At 43.8% G+C, this 20,568-nt stretch overlaps 1 protein-coding gene and 1 non-coding gene across 2 annotated transcripts; both read right to left on the minus strand.

The window, feature by feature from the left end:
- Window positions 1–2,649: 2,649 nt before the first annotated feature.
- On the minus strand, window positions 2,650–18,569 carry LOC125763087 (myogenic-determination protein). The gene is made up of 5 exons (XM_049425902.1): window positions 17,668–18,569; window positions 16,144–16,266; window positions 15,978–16,058; window positions 3,784–3,862; window positions 2,650–3,362 (listed from the first exon to the last, which is right to left on the minus strand). Exons 1-5 carry the CDS (start codon window positions 18,253–18,255, stop codon window positions 2,929–2,931), a joined length of 1,305 nt encoding a protein of 434 aa, XP_049281859.1. The 5' UTR covers window positions 18,256–18,569; the 3' UTR covers window positions 2,650–2,928.
- Window positions 18,570–20,185: 1,616 nt separating this feature from the next.
- Window positions 20,186–20,351, minus strand: LOC125766686 (U1 spliceosomal RNA). Its single transcript, XR_007418695.1, has one exon. It is a non-coding gene; the product is annotated as a U1 spliceosomal RNA (small nuclear RNA).
- Between the last annotated feature and the right edge of the window lie 217 nt (window positions 20,352–20,568).

Below are 20,568 nucleotides of genomic sequence, written 5' to 3' on the forward strand. Positions count from 1 at the left end.
TACATTTTCTTCGTAGACGGCCATGCCCTCAGATGTCTGTGCCAGAAGTTATGCGAGGAACCAAGTTCCTTATCCTGTTTGAGAAAATGTAAAATGTTCCTCATTTTTGCACCAAATTTTGCCTATAACTCGGTCGGTATATAACGGACCTCCAATCTTTGCCTATGGTCGATAGATGGCACCAATGGCTACATTTTCTTCTTGGACGGCCATGCCCTCAGATGTCTGTGCCAGAAGTTATGCGAGGAACCAAGTTCCTTACCCTGTTTGAGAAAATGTAAAATGTTCCTCATTTTTCTGCAATTCAGCAAAATTTTTAAATGTGATATATTTCATTGCGAATTTGTTGCAATAAGTTTCTTTTCACTCAAATAATGCTTCAAATTAAAAAAAGAATAAAAAATCAGAAAAAAATTTCAAAAAAATTTTCCACTCGAAAATTTCATAAGGGGGCCATTTTTTTGAGAAATTTAGCAAAATTTATAAATTTATTTTATTTTAATGCGAAATTGTTGCAATTAGTTCCTTTTCACTCAAACAATGCTTTAAATTAAAAAAAGGTAAAAAATAATGAAAATATTGAACAAATCTATAAATTTGTCAATCCACTAAGGCTCATTTTCCCACCAAGTTTTGCCTATAACTCGGTCGGCATCCAACGGATCGCCAATCCTTAACCTGTGGTCGATAGATGGCACCAATGGCTACATTTTCTTCGTAGACGGCCATGCCCTCAGATGTCTGTGCCAGAAGTTATGCGAGGAACCAAGTTCCTTATCCTGTTTGAGAAAATGTAAAATGTTCCTCATTTTTGCACCAAATTTTGCCTATAACTCGGTTGGTATCCAACGGATCTAAAATCTTTGCCTATGGTCGATAGATGGCACCAATGGCTACATTTTCTTCTTGGACGGCCATGCCCTCAGATGTCTGTGCCAGAAGTTATGCGAGGAACCAAGTTCCTTACCCTGTTTGAGAAAATGTAAAATGTTCCTCATTTTTCTGCAATTCAGCAAAATTTTTAAATGTGATATATTTCATTGCGAGTTTGTTGCAATAAGTTTCTTTCCACTCAAATAATGCTTCAAATTAAAAAAAGAATAAAAAATCAGAAAAAAATTTCAAAAAAATTTTCCACTCGAAAATTTCATAAGGGGTACCCCTTGCCATTTTTTTGAGAAATTTAGCAAAATTTAAAAATTTGTTTTATTTTAATGCGAAATTATTGCAATTAGGTCCTTTTCACTCAAACAATGCTTTAAATTAAAAAAAGGTAAAAAATAATGAAAAAAATTGAAAAAATCTATAAATTTGTCAATCCACTAAGGCTCATTTTCGCACCAAGTTTTGCCTATAACTCGGTCGGTATCTAACGGATCTCCAATCTTTAACCTGTGGTCGATAGATGGCACCAATGGCTACATTTTCTTCTTGGACGGCCATGCCCTCAGATGTCTGTGCCAGAAGTTATGCGAGGAACCAAGTTCCTTATCCTGTTTGAGAAAATGTAAAATGTTCCTCATTTTTGCACCAAATTTTGCCTATAACTCGGTCGGTATCCAACGGATCTCCAATCTTTGCCTGTGGTCGATAGATGGCATCAATGGCTACATTTTCTTCTTGGACGGCCATGCCCTCAGATGTCTGTGCCAGAAGTTATTCGAGGAACCAAGTTCACTACCCTGTTTGAGAAAATGTAAAATGTTCATCATTTTTCTGCAATTCAGCAAAATTTTTAAATGTGGTATATTTTCATGCAAATTTGTTGCAATGTGTTTCTTTTCACTCTAATAATGCTTTAAATCAGGCATGAGCAACCTGCGGCTCGTGGGCCGCATGCGACCCTTAAGGTGGTTTTATGCGGCCCGCGCATCTAGTTTCAAAGTTTCAAACCAATAGCTCCATTATATAAAATATTAATAAGAACTTAAAGTGTATAAGTCAATAAGTCAAATAAGTCAAAAGTGCTGACCGGTGGAGGGAGTTTGGGGGCCCGGGTTTCTTATGATTTCGAAATGAGTTGTTAAACGAGCTGATTCCTAGTAACGACTCATTCACTCTGAGTTGACTCACTAAAATGAGGTGTTATTATCATCCCTAATTTCAACTGATACTGAACCACTGAATTGTGTGATCGGGTTCCTTATCGTACACGTTTTGAGCCATGGCTGTTCCGGCGCTAAAATACTCACCCGTCAGTGATGTGAAGCGGTACAGAAATGACGATCTGCAACACCTATGGAGGTATTGCTCTTGATGCAGAACTTTCAGCGGGGCGATCGGTTGCATCGATTGGAATCTGGTGCTGGACGAACGCGTTGGACCAAACTAAGCCAACAACAGCCGTTGATAGTGCCATCATTGTGAACACTACATCACAGGAGGAACCTTACAACATATGTCCGGTTCGATGCGGCTGGATGTACGATCGTCAAGCTCAGACGTGATAGTTGTTGCTTTGAAACGGATAGACAAGAAAACTGTGTTCGTGTGCTATTATATAATGAAATTCTCGCACTCAGAACAAGGAGAAGCAAAAATTTCCTAAATGAGAAGAACAATAAATCTGACGGAAGAGACAAACTTTCTCGGAGCAGGGAATAAAGTCATCATGGCTTCTAGACTTTCACCATCGGGCAGACACGTGCGTACCACATATGAAGGGTTATGATTTATTCGTTGCCTAATTTAATTTCGCTTTACGGCTCCTACCTAACCTAGGATACTTAAGAATTGTTACACTAATAATACCTCTTTCATTTATAACGTAACATACCGATACACCGAACGTGCGATCATCTCGCAGGTTTTGCGATGGCGTTGCCACCAACCTTGGCAAACCATTGTTACGGTGTGCCCGACTCGCAAGTATGTACAACTAATTAAAGATTTTTGCATCGCCGTACCAGCAAAACCCCCCGCCCCTCGCTAGGGGAGTGAAACGGATGTTGTCGGTGGTGCAACGGTTCGGTTGCTTCCCATGGTCCCGTGCTGATGATGTTGCGATCCGGCCAACGCGGGTGACATGGGCGAGGAGGAAACCGAAGAAACGGACGACGACGACGAAGATGATGAGGATGATGAGGATGACGAGGACGATGATGCTGGAGAGGGTGAACAGAACGTACTGCTGTACAGTAGCGCATGGTGCGGATGTTGGTGTAACTGTGTTCCATTGCTGCCGGAAGAGGTGCCACCGTTCAGGATGGTACTGTTCGCTGGTGGTGTGTGAGCGGCCTGGGCGGATGTTTGTGGCAGCAGTTGGGATGATGGTGGTGCATTGCTGATACTCTGCACAATCAGATTCAGGCAATCCAAGCTGGACCCGCTGATGGATGCGGTGGTGGATGTTTGATTGTACCCTGGGGAAGGAAGAAACGTTTTGGGTGTTAATGTGCGTTACATCCGCGTCCTTTTACAGAAGCGCCATTGGAACTCCCGAATTGAAGGACTAAAAAAACCCCGTACAGAGCCCTGCTTAAATATAGAATCACGTTCCATCTTCTTCTGTACGTGTACGGTTATTTGTGATGCCGCACTTTGGTCAAGAGATGATAAATCAACGTACCGAACGGTTGAATGCATAATTTTCTAATTTGCCGACGTGGTTAACCACCACGGCACTCTTAACCGTCACCGGTCTATTTCCTTCTGCCAGAGACCGTGTGGCAATAGTGCATGGCTGTAGCTTTTCCGCCGCATTTCTACGCAAAGAGCGTGTGGCACACGGATCGTTACACTACCCCATCCCTTCCCGCGCCGGATTTCCCCGCATAATCTTACCTGTTAGGGGTGAGTACCGGTCGTTGTCCTTTCCCAGTTGTCCTAAGCGTTCGCGCAGATAACTGTTGGGGCAGCAGTTCTGTAAAAGGGATAAAATGAAAGGAACATCTTTAATGGCGATCCCAAAAAACCACATTCGGCGAATGATTCGGCCCACAACACGAAGATGCCGGCTAAATGAGCTTGTAGACATGACGATAATTTGTTCGCGCACACGTTTTGCCATCATGCAGCTAAAACCCGGTCCGTGTGCCAAAGCGGTTCAACTCCCAACCTAGCCCGCTGTGGAATTTTGATTCACGGATCCATCCAGATCCCGACACGACGGGTCCAACCGATGGTGAGGTGGACCCGTCTTCATCAACCGGTAAGATCCTGTGTGTGTGGGGCTTCCGTAAATGTGTGAACCCGAAAATAGATTCCACCGTTACCGTCGCTACTCACACGCGATCTCTCGCGGTAAGACAAACCTTTTTTTCCGACGGGGTTTCCAAAAAGCAAACGACACCCGGCACCGGCCGAACAAACTGACATTTGTGATGCCTAATTTAGTGTAAGTTATACTGGTGATAGCTTTTTATACGTCTTTCAAAAGGGAATCGCTCTAGGTTCGTATGAGGTGGTACAAGGGCATACCAACAACCCAACACACAATCCAACATTGAGCACACACAAGCGTTTACGACGATTCTATAACGTCAATTAAAAAAGATGACATTCGGCAATAAAATAAAATGAAGTCGTCGCCATATCTTTTAACCGTCGGGAACCGGCGGGACGATCGCGATCACTCCTCGCCTAGTAGTGGATGTGACACAAAAGGTATATATTACGACTCTCTTTCTCTCTCTCTCTCTCACTCTCTCTCTCTCTCTCCTCGCACAGGATGGACGGACGGTGATGCCCTAAAGGTGGAGGGATGGAAAGGAAATTTCTTATGTTTTGGGTGTGTGCCATTTAACTCTACAAAAACATCAAACGATATAGTGTGGGCCCTGCGTGTTCGATGATGTTCGGGCTGGGGGAATAAAATCCAAGGAGCCGAAAGATTGAGCTATGGGTGCGATACGCGACAATTTACAAACTACTGTCCGGAGGGAGAACGCACGTTCTATTCTTGGATCATCTGCGAGGCCATTCCTCACGGCGATCACCCGCCCGCCGGTGGTATCAACAATGATCATGATCTCGTCATTGCGGCACACTCAAGGGCTACCCCTTACGCAGATCGGCCAATTGATAGGCTAGCTGGTTGATGGTTTTGCAAAACGGAATTTTGAAAAAGATTTACTATTCAGATTACGTTCCTGCCCGAATGCGCACACCAATTGCAGTGATTGCCGACGATTGTTGGATGGGTGTCGTACAATAGAGCAAGCCACTACAGCAAGCCTCTCGTCACGTTTTATTGCACTTCTTGAACGGTTTCCCTATATTCTCACCGGACCGATGGTCACATTCTATGCGCGCATAACCCGGTGGCATTTACGATGCAATTACTTTGCAGTGGACGGAGCACCCGAGGGAGTACCTCGGTTCGTTCCTTTTGTGTGTGAGTACCAAAAATTGTCAGCATAAAATGAACGATTTATGTGCGAGTTTCATCATTTTGGGAAGCGTCTGGGAAGGTGCGGGATCCAAGGAATCAGGAAACGATACGGTTGACATCCTAGTGTCCTAAGGTGACATGTGGACGCGAGCAAATATATTGCTAAATGAGTGTGAATTGATCGTCGGGTCGTCTGGGTTTCTACATGTTTGTAAGATGGGTGATACCATGAAGTAGTTGTCGCAATTGATTTGCCAGTGTTCTGCTTAGTGGAGACATTTTTAAGGGGAATTTAGCCTCTAGAACCGGGGTCTCCAAACTACGGCCCTCCCGAGAGATACCGAAATTGGCCCTCAGCTGTAGTTATTCTACTCAAAGCGGCTCGCCATCTAAAAAGTTTGGAGGCCCCTGCTCTAGAGCGATCGATCTTCGATCGTAATCAATTTTTTATTTTAACGAAGAATTTTAACGCCAGAATTCCTTGGACATAGTCTGTACCTATTTTTGCCGGTAGTTCTTCAAAACATACAAGATAGCGTTCTTACTTTAAAAGACAACTTTAGATTTCAGAGCACTGCAGTATAGCGAACTCTCAATATATAACGCCACTTAACAGTAAAAGCATACAAAGTTCTTCCAGCCAAGCAGTTGTACACAGATTACACATATCCTTGTTTATTTTGATGTACGAGTACCAATTGTACCGAACCGTACACAGCCCGCATCCGTTTTGGGAATTGCCTAAAGGTCCCAACTTTTCCAACGCACTCACGTCCGGTCGACCGGTAGCTAACGCTAGTTTGACGCGTTATCGTAATGTGACCTAGCAACACGGATCGTTCCTTTTCGCTACTTTCAAGGGCACCACCGGTGGTAAACTAATTCCTTCGGCGGGCATAAACAACATCCCTCCGGCCGTGTGGTTGCTGCTACCCTTGTTCTTCTGCCGATCGTGTAGGACGCTTCTTGACGAATCGATGCCGTAGATGACACAGTTTACACCGTGGAATAGGCGGCAATATGTAATCTGTGCGTGTTTGAAACCGATACGGTTCGATGGCGTCACGTCGAGTTTTTCTCTTTTCAGTGACGATCACCCGCGTGATGTGCGTGGAAGCAAAGCCAGCTGGGAAGCGTGCGCAAAAGCGGGACGAAAGACGCACAAGAAAGAAAGAAAAAAACGATGTAAAAGGAAAGGGAATAAGAACACCCGAAAAACGAAGTGTCGACTATAATACGGACCACTTAGCGTAAGATTTAGGATGGCATTTAGAGTCACATATTACAAAATCATGTATCCGTTAGACAGTCAGCTATTTGTATCGGGTGCACGCAGTCAGACACTTTTTTTCGGTCTCGTTTGCCGTCCCTTCCATGTGCTCTCTTGCACACGGGATTGAACGGGGCAAGGGTGCTACGGTGCCAACAAATTCAAAACCCGGAGCGCCATCAAGGTTTTGTGCGCAACGAGTACGTAAGTGCACCCGGGGCGGCTTATCCGCGGGAGGATATTGCCGCTCATCGCCCTCAAGGTGACAACTATCAATCGAACTAGCGTGAAGCAGTTAACCATGTCTCGTTCTCCGGGTAAGTGGGTTGCCCGTGTTCCAGTGTTGCTCAGGAGGGACTGCAAACATACAATACCAAACAGGGGCTGCCGTCCTGGAACATGGTTGGCAGGATGCTCCCTGTTAGAAGCACGATCGAATGTCACTTTACAGCAGAAGACTTACGATGATCGTACGATCGCACAACGAGGTATCATTTTTCATACTCTTTTTTTTTCTTCTTCATGCCGTTCGCTTCACGAGACCCCGGGGATTTCCTACTATCATGATGGCGTGGCGGAATTCATAAACTTTCACTCTCCGTGACAGATTCAAAACATTCTTCCTTTTTTTTCTTGGGATTATACCAGGGCCGGCAGACGAAACCGGTAGCGTTAGAGCACACTCTTTCTGTTTAATCCAGGAGGAAATATTAAAAAATAATTTATCGAGAAATTATGGTTATGGTGTTTTGCCCAGAAATGAGGGGATGAACGCTTCCAACGGTAAGAATGTACGGCATTAGTTCGGTGTTTGGTGAGCGAAGCCAGCATCATCGGCACACACACACAGAGAGATGGAGACATTTAAAAATAAGCAGTCTTAACGTCTTAATACTTTATTTACTCGAGATTGAGCCGTGTGTGTCGTGGGTCCCGCGTGCGTGCCAGTATTGAAAAATGTCATCTTCGAAGTGTGCTCTGCTCCAACGGCACAATCCAAACATGCTGCCCACCCTCCCCCAAAGTAAAAATGTCTTTTGTTTTGCTTCACACACCCCGTAAAGAAACAAATGGTGACCCACACGACAAGAATCTATTTGTTTGCTTCTAGCCTATATGTTTGTCTAACCGATCACGTGCTCTGAAAGGGGAGGGGAGATAGTTTGCCTTTTTTTATAATTCTTCTAAATGTCGTTTGAGAATAAAAAAAACACTTTTCCAGAGTTACAAAAAAAAATGATGGCCACAAATATGAAGCGCGACAAACGACTAACTTGCGCTAGTCCTAAACACAGTACGCACAACGCAATCAAACGCTGCGCGTAGTGTCTCGCGATCAGCATTTCGTTTTGGGAGGGAGGCCTTTGGGTTTTGCTGGCGAAGGTTGCAAAAGGAGGGTGGTGATCTAAAATTTATTGCGCTGAAAATTATTTGCCCACACCGTGTTTTTGCCGAAGCTGACAGATCGGTCATAAAGTAGCGTCCACTGCTTCCACATTTTACACGATCAAATGAATGAAAGAAGAGAAAAAAGAAAAGGATACGGACCGCAATATAAAACATCAACTCTCGCACACACGACGAGCATTAGACAGCAGAGTGAAAAGTGAAGAATTGAAAAAAAAAAGACAGTTATACGATTGTTGCCCATAAACTTTATCCAACTGCCGTGGCAGACGGTGGGTGAGTTGGTTTTTCCTCTCGCGGGTAGATTAAACACAATGACTCACTGAAAGATATGATCCCCATCCACCCTAACCCCATGGTCACGCGGATACATCCTCTGTCCTTCGGTTTTTTTCGAGACATGTTCCAAACTCGCTTATTGCAAAAGTAAGATTCGGCGTATGATATATGTACACACTGAGCCGGTAGTGACAGATCCTCACAGTGACGAAAGAAGATCAAAGAACCTTTCCATTGCCCAAATGTATGATTAATCTCACTTAATTAGCTCATAATTTGTTAATCATGCTCTTCTCCCCTGTGGTTGTGCGGATAGCGCACAGGTTAGAAAGATGGATGTTTTTCATTTCGCCTTAAGATGTCCATGCTAAAACAGAAGTCATTTCATTGCACACAGCGCGTGAGTGCTTTTTTACTGCCGAGGATCTTCCGTTGTTTTATGATCAACAGAGTTACTGCTTAATGCAGGCGCAAACTTGCTACCGGTACTTGCGAGTTTACGAAATGTTATACATAGGTACACATTTGTGGTCGTCAATCGTAGAATAAGTAATCTGTCCGGTATACTACCAACAAAAAAAGATCCTTGCATATCATCATTTTTGACATCTGAATGTCACCAAACAGTTTGGGCGCCCAATAAATTTTTGGGAAAAGAATTTTAATTTGCTAGACTTCTTGTATGACATTTCTATCTCCAAGTCACCTGGAGTATTCACTCCAGATATAACATTCTAAAGAAACATTAAATTAGACGATTAGTTCGTCATCAAGAAAATGTCCAATGTACCAAGGTTTTGGAATGCTATAATGAAATCATTAACATTGCATGTTGCTGCAATTAAACCCCTTTCAGCTTTTCCATTTTCCGCAGCATCCATTTTGTGTGACCGCCTTAGATTGAGTCCCTTGATTAGTAGCGCTCGTATGGATTAGGGACCCCTTTAGGGGTGTACCAAAAATTCCAACCTACTACACCATTGCATCTTTACGCCCAGTGCTCGATACATTCGTCCCAAAAACTGGGCAAAAGGTAATTGCGGCCAGTAGTGGTAAACATCTTAATTTACATTCCAACTATCCAACCATCGAACGATGTTTTCCTCTCCAACACGGCCAACTCTTTCGGGTGGTGGGAGGATTTTAGACGATTGACCAAAATGTTAACCCTGCAAACGGTAACATCTTGCTATACTATATCCTGTTACAAAATCAAACGCCACTCACTTGCCACGGTACACTCCAGCGTTTTGGGCGGGCGTGTTCTAACAGAACATCAAGCGAGCTGTCAGATAAGAAGCACCCGGTGCCGCTTTCGTTGGTCGCGTTTTGCATCAGTTGCATTGCGCCCTTTGATAACTCGACCCGATGTGCGGGCACGGGAGCTAATTAATCGCACTTAGTGTAGGGCTAATTCACTAATTAATCAAAGCCCGACGCAAAGGCAAACCGAACCATCGGAACTGTCGGGGCCCATGTGGGTGACGTTGGGATGGGGAGCGAAAAATGCTTCCCGTGCTCCCGAGCGGCCAAAAACATTCATTCAGTAGAGTTGGGCTTCCCCGGCTCGGTTGGCTGAAGAAGATGAACGTCCGTGTTTTTTTTTGTCACGGATTCAACCTTAATGAACTTTAACACCTCAAACACTGTTTATCCACTCGCACAAGTCAACGCGCCCGTGCGGCCGTGCGAGTGTTTTTGGGGTGACATTCGCAACAGACGAAGAAAAAGAAAATCTGTGCGCTGTTACGTGGTGTGCACAATTAGCACATACTCATTAGCTTGGGCAGGGTCCCGATGTGGTGGAGTTTTAATTAATCCCAGCTGAGTCAAGCGGCTTAACAGCAGTCATCGGTTGTTTGGTACCGTCCCGAACGCCTAGACACGCTCGTTGCTTCCGATGGTGTAGACGAAGGTGTGATTAAATGAGAAATTACTATCATTCCTAATGCTAAAAATAGTGTAAAACCCGTAATTGTAATGGGCAAAAGGATTACGCCGTTGGATCAACACAATTGTGGGGCGTAACAAATACGGCTGCCGTGCGGCTATAAATGTGAAGGGTGTATAATTTTCCAACAAAAAGCAAAACCGAAAACTTGATCTCAGCCTCTCTTTCAAAAAAAAAAAATAGAAAGAAAACACACACACTAAAACACGCTCTCATGTGATAAGAAATGTGTTCATACTTATTGTCTCAGTGAAGAAGCGAAAACAAAAAAAAACAACTCAGTAATCTTCTTAAATGATCGTATTAGCTCAGTACGCCTGCAGTAGCCACCACACGAGCATATCGACTTGAATTAATGCTCACGAAAGCTAACCCGATTAAACGGTCCCGATTGTCGTGTCCCGCCACCGTCACTTGTTTTTCGGGAGCTCAAGATTAATTTGTCTCATCATGGAAAAGCCAAACAACCGATTTAAAATACCGAAACGTCCACCAGTCACGGTGGCGTACCCCGCCCGCGATAGAATTGTTCGGAAAATGAAAGATGACAGTACCCCGTAGCCGGGATCTGTCCGAGGTCGCCGGATCTTTTGGGCGATTTGTTTCCCGTCAGTTCCTTCGCGTCGGGCCCAGATGACGCAAGCCGCGTGTGAATGTACCCCAACAAAACACGGAAGGCGAGACAGCCAGGCAGCGGTTAATGAATGAACGAATGAACGTTGGGAATGTCGGTGGAAAACATGCAATGCAAAACACTTCCCCACCCAATGGTTAAAGTTAAAGAATTGGCCGAAAAACCCGTACCATTTTCTTTGATGATTTTGAGGGCGAGGACAGACACTTGTAAAGAGTCGGCTACGATCGCTGCCTGGTTTGTGACAGTTGTAACAAACGCTTGACCACTTTTCATCCATCGTGCGTGACCATCAGGTACAACATGGGCATCAGCATGGGGGAAATGCTTTTGGGGGGGGGGGAAGCAACATGGCTGACCTTGGGTGGAATTTGTCAACATGCGGTACCTATACGGACCCACCGATCGACAGCTACTGATCGGCGGGATGTGTTTGCTGTGCGCTGTAGGGTTTCCACACCGTCTGTGGCGTTGTTGTGTTCGATAACCGTACGCAAAGAATGCGCAGATTCACATTCCACCGGTGACAGGGCGGTCGGAAAGAATTACGATAGTTGGGTTTTTATCAACCATCCCCACCCTGTACCGGCGCCATTAGGTTGTGGAGGTGTGTAGAGAAACACCAAACAGGACCAGCCAGTGTCAAAAAGATCATGCAAACCATTACATGATCGTTTGTGAAGTGCAGATATGCAAGGGAATGTAAGCTGTTTGTAATTAACACGTTAACATCAACGGAAGCTGAGCTATTAACTTCAAACACAATTATAGAATAATAATGTACGGTGCAAGATGAGAGTGCCGACATAAAAAGTTGAGTATCGCTTTCAATTATGATGATGGCAGCAAAAAATGGTCTGTTTTACTGATGCATCTACATCAGAAAGTATCAATAGATACACAAATACGGAGTTCATTTAGAATAGGTGACGAGATCTAATAGTCAAGCTCTTGACGTGACTTCGATGCTCTTAATCTAATGAATTGCCTTTGATGGATCGAACTGCATTCAAGACTGAGCGACTTCTTGTTCGGCATAAGTCTTCTTAGCCACTAGTTAGCAGTCATGACCTATTAGTTCTCAATAATCACCCTCAACCATTTGGACAGTTTGGTGTCTGAGGTGTTGGGCATATGCAAGAAACAGTGTCAGACAGGAAGCCGATGTTCCTGTATCGATCACTGGTGCTTGGCACAGAGGCAGATCATCCACTACGCAAAGTAAGCGGCCGCGGGGGGCCACGAGGCAAAAAGGACCTCGAAATGTTTGGCGCTTTTAGAGTTCAATATGCATGTCTTACAATATTGTAACACTTTACTTATTTTCTTTCGTCGGTTGTGGGGACCCCAAACCCTCCAAACCCGTCATCGCAACCAGAGTTTTAGGGGCCCCGTGAATTTGCAGTTAGGGCCTTCAAAAATGGCTCCCCGGTCAGCACTTTTGAAATCAGTTCACCCCCGGTAAGTATTTTCATAATTTGACTTTCTCCGTTCGGTTATTCCGCTTAGATCCGTTACTATTCCGCTTAGGGTCTCCGAGAAGCTTAATCCACCACTGACTTAGCATACCAATAAATGGACTTTAAGTGACTAGGATATACGGAGTTGAATATCTTAAAGATAGTTCCATTCTTCTTAAACCTGAGCTGCGATACGAGAAAGGAATTCATGTTAATACAATCGGAATACTCCTGATGCGCGAATGAGAGATCCTTCAACATTTTTGGTGCTTAAGCACCTTGTTATTCCCATATATTAGGTTCTGTATCATACCTTCGTAGAGACATAAAATTTGACAATGGATAGAACATTGTTCTGATTGGAAGACTGATATCTGAATTCGTTCAATTTAATCTTCATTCACAATCAAAAGCTTAAATCCAAATCCCAGAACTCCAGATCTCAATGAAACAGAATGTTACTTCTTTGAGAAACATTTCCTTTTCCACCAAGAAAAATAAACATAACTAACAAACGAGTAAAGTTTTGTTTGCTTATTGCACAATTACAGTATGTATAACATCCTTGCAAGCACTTACAAATCATGTAGATTTGCTATCCTCCGACTGATCTTTGTAAGATATCGTATGCAACTTGTACTCGTCAGCAGATACACCTTGTTGTGCATTGCTATTTGGCATGCCACAGAAGACTCACACGCAAACATCCATACAGAGGCCCAAGGGAAGATGAAAAGCATAACAGAAGATCAAGACAGTATGTAGTGTAGTCTGGAAGGCGGATTTCCTTAACGTGTTCGGAGAAAATCTGCGACTAACGATGCCGTATGTTAAATTACGTGCGGGCACCCGTATTTCATACCCGCGCAAAACATGCAAAGCGGTGAAGCATCCGACTGTCCCGGTGGTAATAAACAAAAACGAAAACTTTTGGATGGAAAAATAAAAACCGAGACCGAGAGATTGTAAGGGAGCGTTTTTCCACACACCATTTTCGCGTCCCCTTTTTTCCCTATGTGACAATTTTCATCATTTCACCGTAACTTTACGACCGTTCGGACTAAGAGTGGAAGATTAAACGAACGATAGCAAAAAATAAAAAAGGAGCTAAAGCTGGTTTTATCTACCACGGTTGGGTAGAAGGGCGCAAACAGATGCGCGTATCGTTCAGCATCGCCAGCACAAACGCAAGCGCGAGCGCGCACACACGTTGATCGAGAGACGATCGTACCAGGGAGCAAAAAACGGTTCGTGTCTCACAGCATCAAACGCGGCACACGGCTGGAAGCACGCCACGGCACGCGGTTTCGCTGGGTGTCACAGGGGCGCACAGTGAAGACAAATTTATCGAAACATGCAATTAAATCTCATTAAAAACGATGTACTGGCTGAAAAGTTGCGCCACTGCGTCATTTCACCAGCATCCCAGCGGTGGAGTGGTTTCGCCGGATTTGTTGCGGGTTTGTTTTTTTTTTGTTTTGTTGGTTTCATGTTCCAAATTTAACCCAACCATTTGCAGCCTTCATGCATGCTCACCAGGATCCAAAAGTATTCATGCGAATCTTAACCACCATTTACACCCTCGACGCCATCGTTCCCCGTTTTTATGACTGCTCAGTATTTTTATTCTCCACCTACAGACTCAAATCAATTCTGTAAAAGTTGTGCTCAGGAATATTCTTCCTAAACGATGTCCTCGATCATAGACTCCGGTATGTGCGATAGATTGCTTCTTAATTGTGATCGATCGTTTCCGTTTTCGAACGATCAATGTACATCTCCCGGGGGCAGCGGATACACGATGTAATGTAAGAATAAAGCTATCCAGCCGTGTAACGATCCGATACGAAAGATACATGTTCCTCGTCGAGGAACTGTCAAAGCGTCCGTGGAAGGGCGTCCGACGAACCCACGGAACTCAGCATACCGGCGCATAACGCAACATAGAAGATCGTGTGCGTGCGTGTGTGTGTGATGAAGACGGTCCATGTCACGGATCGTGACTGCGACGTGTGCGGTTTGTTTGCTCAAGTTGCTCCCACAGACGTGTAAGAGATCGCTACAGTACAGGGGTCTAGATTCCGCGGGCGTTCGTCAACCGATCGTGACAAAAGTCTCGTGGTGCATGAATGCGCTTGTGTGGAGTCAGACAGGAACAGTGACAGTGACACAGTGTAGCAATAGTATCGAACCCGGTAGCTGGCGCACCGTTTGGATACACGGTTAGCCACACCACAGTGGTATCCAACAGCGACCCTTCCTCTTTTTTTTTTTGAGGTTGGAGGTGATCGCCATACTGTCACGTTCGTGCGTTTCCTGACGCGCTGCACCTCGGTCGGAGTCCGATAATAATATCTTCTTTAACGGGCTAGCAACTAATTGTACTGCTACCGTTCCTGACATTTGTCGTGACAGTTTGACATATTATGACTAGAGAGTGAGAAATAAATGAATGGACATTTTTCATTCGAGCCGATCTACCAAGGGGTCGATCACTGGAATCGGTACGTACCGAGATTTGCTCACCAATATTTCGTATCCCAATATTCCGTGATCAGTAATAACGCCTGTGTAGTGCCGCGAATTGTACTCCAATTGCATTAAAATTCCTTTCTGCCCTCCCGCTCCAGTTTGCCAGGATAATTCTGTCCTGATCTTCTTCTGCATCGTCTCATTCTTCTCGCTTTCAACTTGGTTGATCGTTGCCGATGGTACTAATTATGTTTTCAACGCCGGATCTTCGCACCGTAACTGACAGTGTCATGAACTGCGGGTTGCACCAAAGGTGATCACACCATTCCACAACCGTAACGGCATGTCGGTTCCACGTCTGTGGTTAGTACGGCACATGGTTATTTGCAACAAAACAACAACAAAAATCGCTCAAGAATTTCACACATCCCACTACTACCGGATGGATTCCGCGTCTGCCAAGCGAAGAGAAACATTAATCTTCCAGCCACTGCAACATGGTGCGGGGATTGGTTCTTTTCCTATTCCGGCACCATTCGACCGGCTGAACCGTTTGGGCACTCGGCTTCGTGTATCGCGCATCCGTGCGCTCACTGATACAAAGTGAACCGTACAGGCCACACACGGCAACACCCAGAAACGATTAATGAAATCGGTACTCCGTTCGGCAGTGTCATAAATCTTTTGCCGGTTCACTTGTCACCGAACCAGTGTGGAGGAGAAAGAAATCTGCAAATGGTCGCAGCAAATGGCAAAAAAAAGGTACAAAACATTTCTTCGCCCAACACACACACACACACACAATTGCGCTTCACAATGATCACCATCGAAAATGGTCGTTCGTAATGCTAACCGTTCACTTTGTACGATCAACTGTGCGCTGCGAGAAAATCGCACGACACCGTGCACCCAGATGGCAATCAGTATGTTTATCAACAAACAATTAAATCACGATAAATTCTCAAACCATACCCCACCACCTTTCCGGTGACTTCGTCCCTTCGAGTGTACGCCTGGAAAAAGCGCAACAAGTGCCAACCGAACAAGGTGCGAGCTGATTGGAAATGAGCTGCCAGCTGTGAAGCGATACGCGACATGCGGCTTTACGGGCGTTAATTAGTCAAAACCCAGTGGCAGTGGGTTTTTGCTAGCCACCGTGAATCCAAACTTACCATGTAGTCCTGGGGTGTTGAAAGAACTGTGCTGCTCCCGTTGGTTAGGATGTCCGTGCTTTGGTGCAACGGTGGTGTTTCCTGGATGGTGGGAAAAAGCGGAAAAACGGTTTAAGTGTATTAAAACTGAAACTAATTTTGCACACTGAAACTGAAACCAACTTACATCCAGTAGCGCCTGAAGACTATCGATGTACTCGATGGCATTTCGCAAAATTTCCACCTTCGGAAGCCGCTGGTTTGGGTTCGTGCTGGTTCGTCGCTTTAATACTTCAAATGCTTCGTTTACCTGTGGTTGGAATTTTTTGATGTGTGAGTAAATAAGTTTCTTTTTTATTATTTTAAACATTTGTTTTAGCACAACTTTAAGAAGTCTTGTAGTCTGACCAGTTTTGGCTTTAGTTACATTTAGCAAGATAATCAGTCCTGCCTACGGGGGTACAACCCCGATAGGATTTTACACATCGGCCCTACGATGTCATCCTATCGAGTGGTCCAATTACAATCCAATTAGGAATTAAGAATTTGATAAAGATCGTTAATTATGATTTTTTGTTTAAAAATCGATACATTCTCTAATAGGATTCTTTTTATATCCTAATAAACATACTTTTAGGGCTTATACTAGAATATAGGGTGGCCCTGAATATACTACGGATTGGCCTGGTGCTGCATGTGATAAACGGTCCACACGGCAGGACCGGGTTCAAATCCGCCGTAGCAAGGGCTGACTATCCGGCTACGTGGTAAAAATAAATCTAATAAGCCAGAAATGGCCGTCGTAAACTGTAAGGTCATTGAAGCCAAGAAGAGAGAGAGAGACTAGAATATACAAATTGAACCAAGTTTAAAAGTCCTTACTTTTGCAAATGCAAGATATTAACATACATTAAACAGCAACTTCTATACATGATTTTTTTTTTAAATTGTGAAAGCTAACAAAAGATATAAAAACTAGTTTGGGAAGAATGGAAATCAAAGTAGGAACAACTGATGTATTTTATGTATTTATGTCTAAATTGCTGTTCTGTAGGCTTATCATAGTTTTAAGCATATTATCGTTAGTATAATAAAAAGAAACAGTTCTTTATTCATAATTTCTTTATTAATAATTAATAATTTAAAATATGCCTCGTTCATTGAGTTGTAAGCAACAGTAATTTCGTATCAGTTAGAAAATAAGGTCTCTTAATTAAAGGGTCAATAATGATCCGTTTTTGCATGCTTTTAATGATAAATGAAATGTTACTGATGTTATACATCACAATTAAAGGATGTTCTAAAAAGTTCTTTTAAAAAGAATCAAGTTATTAGATGAAAATTCGGTATGGTTTACGGATACATTTCCACGAGGAGTTATATTGATATAAACCGTTAACGATCATCAAAACGATCAATTGTTCCAAAAGTTTATCAGGTATCATATTGAATTTTTGTAATGCAAACCAACAAGATTGATAAGAAATTTATTTTAAACTTTTTTAAGTAACAAATGTTTGAACAAAATATGCAAAATAATGGTTGAAAAGGAAAGTGAACCATTTTTCAAAACCAAAAAATAATGCTATTTGAAGATAAATTCTTAATTTAAATTAAATTTTTGTGTAAGTGTAAAACATGCCTTTGTTGAAAGCAAGAAGAATGTCACTTTTTGTGGTACAAAAAATGCACATTGCCACATGACACTAACCTTCCGCAACCGACGCCGTTCGCGCAGGGTTGCCGCTTTTCGGCGATCAACCGCAACGCTTTTCTTTTTGCACGCCTTGCAGGCCCACGTTAGGCACGGCCGGTTCGGGCTGGCCATGCAACCGGCAGCCGGTGCCAGGACATGCTCCTCCGAGCTGAGACTGTTGTCATCGTAGTCGGTAAGCTGCAGCTGTTTCTGTCGGATATGAAGTTGCTGGATGTTGAGTTTCAGCTTCTGCTCTGCACTAAGCTCATGTAAGTAACTACCACCACCACCACCACCACCACCAACACCATTATTAACATTACAACTACCACCACCACCACCACTACCATTGCCCGTTACCACCATCCCACCCTGTAACGGGTGGACACCCTTTTGCACACCATGTATTGCACCATTCACAGCACAGGTTCCCGTACCGCCACCATTTGCTTTGCCATGCATCACCGATGTCATCGCTGGTCCGGCACCGGGCGGCATGAGTTCGCCGAAAGACCGATGGTCCACTTCGTACCCTTGCTTGTAACCGGCCAGCTCGCTCTTAACCGCCGACTTCCGGCCAACGGTGCGATTAAACTTTGTCATCACAGAACGAACGCCCTGTAGCACTGTGGCCGTCAGCCGTAGCTTGCTAATCAAGGTATGATTCCTTTTGCCGGTCGGTTCACAACTTCAACTAACCATCACGCGTCTCACCCACTCGAATGTCGTGGACAGAATTTTGTCAAAGAAGGTTAAATTCTTGGAAAACGAATATAAAACAGGTAAGCAACCCTAACGTACGCGAACTACTTCAGATATACCCGGCTAGTGTACACACCTGACGATCACGTACGCACCAGATGGGAGGGCCCGATACCTTCGCCGCGGAAAAGCACGATCGTACTGATCACCATGGGCACCGGAAAAGCGTGACAACAGTGACAGGCGCTACCGTACGCGTCGAGTTGCGTGTGCGCAGATGGATCTGCTTACGTGCGTGCGAACGAGACCTCAAGTAAGCGACACTGTGGAAACGTGAGCAAAGTAGTGAAAATTTTCACGACACGTCACGATCGTGTGCGGAACATTGTGCTAAAGCGAGACAACTGCTTGTTTGTTGGTTCTGTCGGTACATCGGTGATCTTAGCTCGTAAGGATTCTAATGCTCCGAACATGTTACATCGATCCTTACTCACCCACACGCGATCATGTTGCTATGGTAACGTCTTCCAAAGTCAAGCAGCTGTTACCTACTGCCTTCCATGCCCGAAAGGCAAGGAGTCGTTTTACACGTTTGCTTGGATGATTGCATTTCGTCCCGCACGTTCGTTGTTTGCTGCGTATCTTGAGATGAAACACTTGAAAGGAATTTGTTTGTTTTGCATCAAACTGTCATTGATGATGATTGTACATGTAAAACATTTCCCGTTCCCGTTCGTCGCTTAAGGTATGCAAGGAAAATTGAACGATTTGGCTCCTCCCACCCGGAAAACCCGGTGAGTTTTCTCACTCTTACACGGAAAAGCTTTTTCTGCGTTATGTGTGCGTGTGTGCAGGGAAAACTACTTGCAGGCGTTTTGTCTGTGAAGCAGTGGCGGATCAATCTTCTCGGAGGCCCTAAGCGGAATGGTAATTGGGGCCCCAAATCTAAAGAAAGTCGCACTTTCGATGAACTGAGAATCCTCGGGGCCCTTTAAATCTCTGGTTGCGATGGCGGGGGAAGGGGGGTTTGTTTGAGGGCTCCACAATTTTTTATTCTTTTTTTATTTAAAGCATTATTTGAGTGAAAAGAAACTTATTTCAACCAATTGGCATTAAAATAAATCAATTTAATTTTTTTTTGCAAAATTACATAAAAAAAGTTAAGCCTATAGCCTTGGAAAATTTTCAAATTTTGAGATTTTTTTTATTTTTTTCTTATTTTTTGGTCTTTTTTGTATTTAAAGCATTATTTGAGTGAAAAGAAACTTATTTCAACCAATTAGCAATAAAATAAATCAATTTATTTTTTTTGCAAAATTACTCAAAAAAAAGTTAGGCCTATAGCCTTAGGAAATTTTCAAATTTTTAGATTTTTTTTATTTTGATTTTTTTTTTTAAAGCATTATTTGAGTGAAAAGAAACTTGTTTCAACAAATTCACATCATCATATATCGGATACATCAATTGGGGTGGGGGAGGCCCCACAACCGGCGAAAGAAAGTTAGTAAAGTGTTACAATATTGTAAGACATGCATATTGAACTCTTCAAGCGCCAAAAAATTTAGCCCTTTAGCCCCGGGCCCGCCAGCGGCCGCTTAGTTTGCGTGGTGGATGATCCGCCTCTGCTGTGAAGTCTTCGTAAGTTTTTCACCTGATTTAATAAAAACTGAGATAAATTTTACTGACAATCTGTAAAATGGTTGGCATTCGTAATATTTTTAAAATTTCACATGGAATTTTTAGCTTGAAAACCGTTTTCTACTTCATAATTGTTAAATATCACTTTTTACATTTTAAGAATTTTAGTTAGTTATATTGTTATTAACAGAAATCGGGATGTGCGCGGACGCACTTCCCGGCTACCAAAAATTGCGCACACGAGTTATCCACATGAGGGATAATCGCAGGGGTCAACCCAACCCAAGTGTGCAATGGCCAGGCCTCGCCCTGGGGGAACCGCCTTCGTGATCACGGTAACCCCTGTGCCAGGTAAGTATGCTTTCTGCCGGTCACACGCACCCACCCCATTCCCGATGCGTATGCTCCGCTAGCGATGGTTAACATTTCGGTTCGCATCTTTTCCCTCATCTATGCTTCGTACATACGCATGCTGCTTCCATGATGCTGCGAGACGCTCAGAGCATGTGTGAAACAGCGCAACCATCACAGTAGGCAGTACAAAAGAGAGGAAACAGACAAAAAACATATACAAAC

Source organism: Anopheles funestus, chromosome 2RL, assembly GCF_943734845.2.
Source record: "Anopheles funestus chromosome 2RL, idAnoFuneDA-416_04, whole genome shotgun sequence".
NCBI classification, from domain to species: Eukaryota; Metazoa; Arthropoda; class Insecta; order Diptera; family Culicidae; genus Anopheles; species Anopheles funestus.

Excerpts from the sequence above, each read along its gene's own strand:
- LOC125763087 (XM_049425902.1), bottom strand. The coding sequence starts at position 18,255 with ATGACAAAGTTTAATCGCACCGTTGGCCGGAAGTCGGCGGTTAAGAGC. Across the intron at positions 16,059-16,143 it reads GTCTTCAGGCGCTACTGGAT|GAAACACCACCGTTGCACCA; the intron begins GTAAGTTGGTTT and ends CCCACCATCCAG. Across the intron at positions 3,363-3,783 it reads CCGGTACTCACCCCTAACAG|GGTACAATCAAACATCCACC; the intron begins GTAAGATTATGC and ends TTCCTTCCCCAG.